The 9,559-nt window shown below is 35.5% G+C and overlaps 1 protein-coding gene across 4 annotated transcripts; it reads left to right on the plus strand.

The window, feature by feature from the left end:
• Positions 1–1,113: 1,113 nt before the first annotated feature.
• On the plus strand, positions 1,114–4,731 carry LOC112017232 (sugar transport protein 7-like). Of its 4 annotated transcripts, none has more exons than XM_065781826.1 (4): positions 1,114–1,513; positions 2,637–2,956; positions 3,072–3,695; positions 4,053–4,731. In XM_065781826.1, exons 1-4 carry the CDS (start codon positions 1,369–1,371, stop codon positions 4,518–4,520), a joined length of 1,557 nt encoding a protein of 518 aa, XP_065637898.1. In that variant the 5' UTR covers positions 1,114–1,368; the 3' UTR covers positions 4,521–4,731. The 4 variants fall into 4 exon arrangements, with proteins under 4 accessions (XP_065637898.1, XP_065637901.1, XP_065637900.1 ...); XM_065781829.1 differs by having other exon boundaries at positions 1,379–1,513; positions 2,699–2,956; XM_065781828.1 differs by having other exon boundaries at positions 1,423–1,513; positions 2,548–2,956.
• Positions 4,732–9,559: the final 4,828 nt, after the last annotated feature.

Consider the following 9,559-nt stretch of genomic DNA (forward strand, 5'->3'; position numbering starts at 1 on the left):
TTCTGCAAACAGAGGGAAAGAAAAGAGAGAAACAGAGAGGAGTGACAAGATTTCATGAGTCCGAACTCCGAAGAAAGAAAGGAAGAAATTAATAAAATTCATTCTCAATACCTAGCCAATTTGGTTGTTCCTTTAAGAAAAGCATAATTTTATATGCATTCTTAAAAAACATTGCGGTTGATTAAATTATTTTTTTTAAGACACCTCTTGCGCTAGAACTAATAGTAATATTATTGAGCAAAATTATTAACAGTAAAACCATATCGAAGTTACCATGGAAAACCTTCGTATAAATCTTGAATTACAATTCAAAATATTGGGAAAATTTTTATTAGTGTGCATAATTGATATTTTTTATATAACATTGAAATTACTAGTATATTAACTTGTTTTTTTGCCTTGGTGAGGAACTTGATATTTGGTTGTAGCTTAAATGGTACCTCTAATGTTTCCAACATCTATTGAGAGTTCGAATCCTCACCCCCTGTTGTAACTATTAAAATATTAGAGATTCTCATTATAAGAAGAAGTAGAGTAGACAAACTTATCAACGAAATTTAAATTTCATCTGAAAATATATTAATAGAACTTATCTTGTAATAATGGTTTGCAACTTGTCGGTTCATTTTAAGAAAAAGTACAGTCCTTATCTATAAAAAAAAAAAAAAAAAAAAACTTATCCATACATATGTGTTCGTACAAAATTATCATTCGTTTGGATGTTTGCCATCCAATACAAAGATATTTTTCTCACCAAAGTTAAAGCACTTGCCAAGATTCTTTTTTTTTTTTATATAGAGAGATGCCAAGATTCATTTATTGTAGACTGAATGATATTTTATCCCTCATAATGACATTCCGTATGGGATATGAATTCCTTTATCAAATAAATAAAAATGTTTCAACATTCAAATACTATTGAAGGGGGTGTGAATCATATTGGTATACTTTGGCAATATCAAAGTTCTTTTTTTTTTTTTCTTCTTTTTGTCGGTCACCCAAATGTTATCTATGCTGCACCAAGTTTAATGCTAAAAGTTTTTTCCTTTTTTTGTGGTAGTTGCTATATATTAATTTATGTATACTTACACGTTTTTTTTTTATATGGTGTACCTATTTAATAGTCTAATAATACTTTTTTTTAAAAGCAGTAAATAGTTTAATACTTTTCTCCTTTAGGCATTGGAAAAGAGACACTCAACGTGGTCTTTTTATTGACAGCTCCTTTATTGTAAGAACTGAAGCAGAGTTTGGCAAATACTTATTCTTGAATAGAGTGAAGGGTTGGTTTTTGTTAAGAGTTTAGTTATCTCTTACCTATAATATTTTGTGAGGTCTGAAACTGAGAGGAAGAGAAGGTCTTTGAAGATGGCAGGTGGATCTTTTGGCCCGGCAGGTGTGGCCAAAGAGAGAGCACAACAGTACAAAGGAAGACTCACCTCTTATGTGATCATTGCCTGCACTGTTGCTGCTGTTGGTGGCTCAATTTTTGGCTATGATGTTGGAATTTCAGGTACTTCACTTTCATGAATCCGAATCTTCACGTGTTTATTATTATAGTTCTAGCTTTTTCGATGATTACTGTGGTGGAGAATCTACCAAATATTGTCATAAAATATAATAATAGTAACAACTTTTTTGGTATCTGAAAATGATGAGCTAAAAAGTGAACAGTGAAAAGTTCAGATGTCACATGGACTTTGCATGTGTGCATATATGGACAGAACAGAATCAGAATTTCCAAGAGGAAGTGAAATTCTGTTTGGTACAAGTTGGAGTTAGACCTTTTCTATGACTATGATTAAATTATGGAACAAAATGCAAATAAATTAGTAGTCTTTCCAATTCATACCTGAAATCTCTTCTAATGCATCAGCCAACATAAAGGCTCTGACATCTTCAAGAAATACTGAATCCTATGGTTAATTATCTCAACACACCAGTGGTCTTCCAATTTTCCTTCCTCTGTATTTTTATTATTATTATTATTTGTCCATTGAAAATTTGGAACCCAAGTAAATTCAGAATACCAGTGAAAAATTTCTCAAGCGTCTACTTCTTCCTTTATTTGGTGCTACGAGGAAAATTATATCATAAAATTGTCGCAGACAAAGGGGAGGTCTTCGTGTTGCTTCTTTTTCAGAAAACCAATGAACTAACTATCCAAATCTTAATCTTCTGGTCAATTTGAGACGGAAAAAAATAATCTTGGAATCTAATTCTATACTTTGCCTAATAGTACAGATCACAGCCATGGTTTATCTCTAACTGAATTTAATGATGAGTGCTCTTCTTTTTTAAGATATGAATTGAACAGATTTTACCAAAAAAAAAAAAAAATACAACCAACATAAAGTGCTATATGCTATGAAACAAAGAGGTATTTGGTATCCAAAAGATCAGATTTTGAAAGCACTTTATTTCGTAATTGTGGAAATCTGCTATGACACGGTGAAAATTGATAAATTAACGTTAGTCCGAAAAGTTGAAACAGGTAGGAAATGTGAATGTAATCATTTAACCATTATTCTAATACTTTTGTGTTAGTCAGATGATGCACTTGTGCTTGTCATGCATACATGTCTGAGGCATAGAGAGAGCATTCATGTTTTTACAAGTTACTAAATGCTTAATAGGAGGAGTGACATCCATGGATACATTTCTTGAAAAATTCTTCCCTGCTGTTTTTGTAAAGAAGACGCAAGCACATGAAAGCAATTATTGCAAGTACGAAAACCAAGGGCTTGCAGCATTTACATCTTCTTTATACCTTGCTGGTTTGGTTGCTTCTCTGATGGCCTCTCCTGTTACAAGAAAGTTTGGACGTCGAACAAGTATAATCTTTGGTGGGCTAAGTTTTCTTACTGGGGCAACACTAAATGCTTCTGCCATTAATATGGCAATGCTTCTTTTGGGTCGGATCATGCTTGGTGTTGGCATTGGATTTGCAAATCAGGTATATCCCGTTTCGCGTACCTTTTCAAGTGTCAGATAAATCAGGGTATGATCAATTATATTTTTTCTATATTTAAGAACACACGACTTAATCTTCCCTCTTGTTTGTTTTAAAGGCAGTTCCACTATATTTATCAGAGATAGCGCCCACACATCTCCGAGGTGGTCTCAACATGATGTTTCAGGTAGCAACTACATTCGGTATCTTTATAGCAAACATGATCAACTTTGGAACACAAAAGCTTAATTGGGGATGGAGGCTCTCTCTAGGATTGGCTGCTGTTCCAGCTTTGTTAATGACAGTGGGAGGAATACTTCTTCCTGAGACACCTAACAGCTTAATTGAGCAAGGAAAAATAGAGAAAGGGAGAGAAATCCTTGAAAAGCTCAGAGGAACCAAAAATGTTGATGCAGAGTTTGAAGACATGGTTGATGCAAGTGAGCTTTCAAACTTAATAAAGAATCCCTTTCGAAACATCCTTGAGAAGAGGAACAGACCAGAATTAGTAATGGCAATCTGCATGCCAATGTTCCAGATACTCACAGGCATAAATTCAATTCTTTTCTATGCTCCTGTACTGTTTCAAAGTATGGGGTTTGGTGGCAATGCTTCTCTCTACGCCTCAGCTTTGACTGGAGCAGTTCTTTTTTCATCTACATTCATCTCTATTGCAACAGTTGATAAATTGGGTCGAAGGGCTTTACTTATAAGTGGCGGGATTCAAATGATTACATGCCAGGTAAAAACTTCAACACTAAATTAGGTTGTGACATAATAATACTTCCAGGAGAAGTAAAATTGAAACTAGTACCGTAGATTCTAAGCGCAGTCATATTTATGTTACTTCACAGAACACGGAATTTGCAACATTCCCCTAAAGTTTGTAATATGCTTTAATTCAGCAGCTCTAGTGAGAGAAGCAAAAAGCCGTTTCTTAACTCCAAAAAAGATCTTGTTTTCCTGGAAATACACTAAAACTTAATGAAATAATTACACCAATTCACAAATTATCCAAAAAGTAATACCATAGTTGATGTCTGGGTTCTAGAGTTCCTTGATTCTATCAAATTAATCATTCTTTGTGTATCTGAAACAGGTCATAGTTGCTATAATCTTGGGGGTAAAGTTTGGCAACCAACAAGAACTATCAAAAGGTTTCTCAATATTGGTGGTGGTCATGATTTGCCTCTTTGTTCTAGCTTTTGGATGGTCATGGGGTCCCCTTGGCTGGACAGTGCCAAGTGAGATATTCCCGTTAGAAATTCGATCAGCTGGACAAAGCATTACAGTAGCTGTTAACCTTCTATTCACGTTCATAATAGCCCAGGCTTTCCTCGCCATTCTTTGTGCATTCAAGTTTGGAATCTTCCTCTTCTTTGCTGGCTGGATTACCATCATGACCATTTTTGTTTATTTCTTCCTACCGGAAACCAAGGGAGTTCCCATTGAAGAGATGATATTCATATGGAAGAAGCACTGGTTCTGGAAGAAGTTAGTGCCTACCAAAGGGGAAGGCGAAATAAGCAATTCAGTGGAGCTAGATGAGAACGTTATAGAGCCATAAGCTGAAAGTATATAAGCTGCTGGGGTATACAAGTGCATGAAGTGCCTCAGTCAGATTGGGGGGTGTTATTTGTTAAAAGCATTTGAACCTTTATCCCAAAAAATGAAACCAGGCAATGCCTACAAAGGCTCTCTCGAGCATGCTGTAATTGATTTAACTCTGAACTGCTTTATACATTGTTATTAAACCCAAACTAAAACTTGACTTGTTACAGGCTAAGGTCACTTTTTTTTTTAAACCAGTGAATCATCGTTCCAACCGTATGTTCAACTATAGGAAGGTGTTATCTCAGCCCCACAAGACCATAAATTGATGAATTTACTCAAGCTGAGGCCATAACCGCATGTTCAACTATAGGAAGGTGTTATCTCAGCCCCCACGAGGCCATAAATGCATATAAATTGATGACTTTACTCAAGCTGAGCCCATAATCGCATGTTCAACTATAGGAAGGCGTTATGTCAGCCCCCATAAGGCCCAAAATTGATGGGTCATTACACATCACTGGGTCTTGACTTTTTCTATAAATTAGGTTGCATACATTTTTGCAAAGCCCAGGCCGGCTCCGGCATATAGGCATGCCCCGAACAAAAGAAAACCTCCTCTTTTAACTGCTATTATAATATAATACTAGGCTCGTTTATAACACTCTACACGTGTGATGATATTTTTTTTATTTATTAAATGGATGGTTTAGTGTGGGTTAGTTTTTAGGAAAAAAATGTATTAAATGTGTGTAAGATATATTCAATTGTTGTAAAAATTTTGTGGATATATAATTTCTCTATTCAAAGTGCTAATTTTTAGGAAAAAGTTTATGTTTTTTTTTTTAATTTTGAATTTTGCTGATTACAATGTTAATCTTATTTTAAGAATTGTCTAATTAGATTAGATGTATTTTTGACATTTTTAAAATCTTAATTAACTTTTTGAATTCTTTTAATATATAAAGAAGGGATAATTTTTTTTTAGATAATATATTTATGTGTATACTTTAGTTAACGCCGCTTTTTCCAGGAAAAAAAAAATAAGTATAAGTAACAGGGCCCCTTTTGTTGGCTAAAAGAATGTGTCGTATACTAAAAAGACCCCACATTTCATGTCTGTCATTTTTTTTTTTTTTTTTTTTTTGGTAAAATAAGGAGGAGATATAATATTAAAAAAAGACCCCACATTTCATGTCTGTCATTTTTTTTTTTTTTTTTTTTTGGTAAAATAAGGAGGAGATATAATATTAGTCAAAAGCTACAGAAGCCCGAATAGAACGGGTTACAATATTAGTGTCATAGTCCAGAGCCTCCGTAACAACAAAAGGAGGATTTACATAAGAAACAAAAGATTCATCTTGGCATCGCCCAAGGTTTGCAAGCAGGTCAGCAGCTCTATTGGTCTCCCTGTAACAGTGCTGCATGCGATACTCCAGGAAAGCTTGGAGCATGCTCCTGCATTCATCCACAATAGGTTGGGCAAACCGGTTAGTATTGCTTGGTATTGAGAAAAGATTGATGACTTCAGATGCATGCACATTAATAATAAGTTTGTCAATGTTAAGGTTTAAAGCCATAGCTATTCCATCCTTTAAGGCCCACAACTCTGCAAGAAGAACACTAGAGGAACCAATGAGTCTGGAGAAGCCCTGAACCCAAGCGCCATTAGAGTCCCTAAGAAGACCCCCCCACCAGCACAACCTGAAGAATGAAGAACTGATGCATCAGTGTTCAGTTTAAACCATCCCACACTCGGCTTAGACCAGGTAGCAGAACGTTGGATTTTCTGGGTATGGGAGCGAGAACCTTGGACGAGGAAGTGGAACTCAGCAGCTTTTGCAATACAAGACTTCACGATATCTAGGATTTGTTGTTTCCCACGGAATGCCATAGAGTTTCTATTTAACCAGAGAGTCCATAACCCAAAAATGAAAATGACTTTCCAAGGTATACCAAGGTGTTTAGAAGGAAAACTACAGGTACAATTGAAGTGAAGCCACTCCATAAAGGGTAGCCCAAAGGATTGAATGACTTTAGAGTGCAACCCAAGTTTATTCCAGAAGCTAACCGAGCTTTGGCATTCTCTTAAAAGATGAACAATGGACTCAAGATGGTTATTGCATAACGGGCAAGATTGGTTAATAGTAAAACCTCTTGAACCCAACACTTCTCTAACCGGTATGCTATTGTAGGAACACAGCCAAAGGAAAATGAGGATTTTTTGAAGGGCATTAAGCTTCCAAATCCAATTAGCAGAAAAAGTGTGGGGGTTCAAAACATTTAACCCTTTAGCCAACATATAGGCAGATTTGAGAGAAAAATTACCATCTTTCGATGGAACCCAAGCAATTAAGTCTTCACTAGGAAGGGAGGTGTTAATAGGGATTGCTTTAATGGCAACCAAGAGGGGTTGGGGAAGAATAAAAGAGAGGTTTTCCCATGACCAAGTCCCATTACTATCAAGAAAGTGAGCAACCAACCTTTGATCTTCCTGAAAGTTAAGGGGGCCAGATATGGCAGACCTGAGAGTACCAAAAGAGGTCCAAGCATCATTCCAAAACGAGGTGGAGTTGCCCGAAGAAATCACTTTCCTCAAACCTGAGTCAAGAGTGGGCCTAGCAGCCTTACAAGCTGCCCAAGTTCTAGAACAAGCACCTTTAGAGAGCCACGGAGAGCAGCTGGAGCGGCTAGACATGTACTTTTCTCTCAACACTTTTGCCCATGGCATGTTTTCTCCAGTGGAGAGTTTCGAGTCCAGTTTAGCAAGTAGTGCCAGGTTTCTAGGCCGAGCGGCATGAATACCAAGCCCACCTTGATCAGTAGGCAATGTGACAGTGTTCCAGTTTATCATGTGCATTTTCCTTTTTTTAGATGTGGAGCCCCAAAGGAAGTTGCGATTAGCTCGATCAATTTCTTGGCAAACTTGACTAGGAAGTAAAGCACCTTGCATTACATAATCAGCAATAGCACTAGAAGAAGATTGGATTAAAATAAGCCTTCCAGCCAAAGAGAGAAGGATGGCTTGCCAACCAGCAAGTTTACCTTGAATATTTTGAATAATGAAGTTGAAGTCCTTACTAACCCGATTGGAGAATTTGAGAGGGAACCCAAGATATTTGTCAAACTTCTTAGTTTCCATGAAACCAAGGGAGGAGCAGATACTGGTCTTTAGTGAATCAGAGGTGTTTTTGGAAAAGAGAATTCGAGACTTCTCATTGCTTACTTTTTGACCTGACAGTTGGCAGAATGTCTGTCATTTTGAAATTTGAACAAAACCTATTAATTTATCTACATTCAACTTACATAGGTATTGACCCTCACACCTCTAGAGTATAGCTTGTACCCTTTTAAAACTAATATTAGACTTTTTTTTTTTTGAGAAGAATATTAGACTATTATAGGCTTGCATCCATTAATTGAACATTTGCAGGAGACAATACAAAATATTTAAAAAAAATTATTTAATTTTACACATTTAATAGTTCAACCTACTGTATAAACTAGAAGGTTGCCCGCGCGTTGCGCGGATAATGCTATAAGCTTTTATGTAAAATGGTTTTCGAAATTTTTGTACATATATTATAGCATAAATGGTGGATATTTTCATTTCTAAAATCACCTACAATTATAGTAGAAACTTCGAAGCATGTAGGCATATTTTGTTGCATACCATCAGTTGATCATAAACCAATTAATTGCAAGCATACATTATGCATATCAAACTCCTTCAACCTATCCCTTGTCATACAAAATGTCTAACTAAGGCGTTGATCTTATGAAGCATCTTCAATAATATTTTAACTATAGCAGTGCTAAGGTTGCATAGTGATTCATATCTAGGCAAAGGCAAACACACTTTGATATTGTTAAGGCTCTTGCAGACAGCCGTACATGATACTTGACCAATAAATAAATAAATAAAGCAAGTAGTTTCAATGATGGTTGACGTAGACATGATTCAACATATTTAACAATTTTTTAACAAAGGTGTACCAGTATAATATATTTAACAATTTTTTAATACCATTTTGAGTTTATATAGATTCTAGGCTAACCTTCAAATAATGGAGACACCACATAATTTTTTCTGCCCACTTAGTTCTTAATTTGTACCTTTGCTATTCTATTGTTTCTTTCTTTGTTCTTATTTTTAACAATTGAGTTTCTATCATTTAGTAGGACATAGAATATGTGTAGACTGTGGTGATTATTTTAAAACTTTGCTACCAAATAATACTTAACCCTTCGATAGGTAAAAGAAAATTATTCACCTAAAAATAATAACAACTTTCTTACCCGTAGCTAATTTAATGTGTTTCACTCATGTCAATTATATAGGCTACTACATCATACAACAAAATAAAAATTATAAATTTTCTGTCAAGCATTTTATCAAACACTATGGATTCAAAATAAAATATATAATCACTCTTGGGCTCTTTGCACTTCAAATCCCACAAAAGTTCTGCCTCCATTGGCGCTTTGAATGTGATCCAATCCATATAGATACATGAGTTTGTGCTCCGACTACATGTGGCATGGAGGAGCTTGATTTATTGATTAAGCTTCTTCCTCATTGATCTTTCTGCCTGCCCAACAAAACCAGATTATTTACTCAACCTGTCTTTGCATTAGGGTCTAAATAGTACCCAATTCAACCAATTTTCTTAATCACATCCTCATGTCACATATTTAAATCACTCACCAAAAGCCAAATCATAAATTACAAAAACGGTGTGACTCAGTAAAAATCTCAACCAGAAAACAGTTCAAATGAAAAGAAACAAACCACCATCTAGTTTTGATTATCAAAAACCCATTACCAAACAACAGCAAAGAATGAACAAATTGACTATTAGTATTTTGTACCTCTTAGATACGGGAGAAGGGTTTGATAAATTAGGGGCCGGTGGCTTTTTCTCCTTGGGTTTAGTGACTTTAGTCCCCAGCCAAAGTAGGTAAAGTTTAAGCTTCAATCTCCCTGAGTCTGTCTTCCCTCAAACATTGCAAACCGCAAACTCAGTATCCCAAATAAAATTTTGAAAAAAAAAA

This window comes from Quercus suber, unplaced genomic scaffold (genome assembly GCF_002906115.3).
Source record: "Quercus suber isolate HL8 unplaced genomic scaffold, Cork oak 2.0 scaffold_280, whole genome shotgun sequence".
Taxonomy (NCBI): Eukaryota; Viridiplantae; Streptophyta; class Magnoliopsida; order Fagales; family Fagaceae; genus Quercus; species Quercus suber.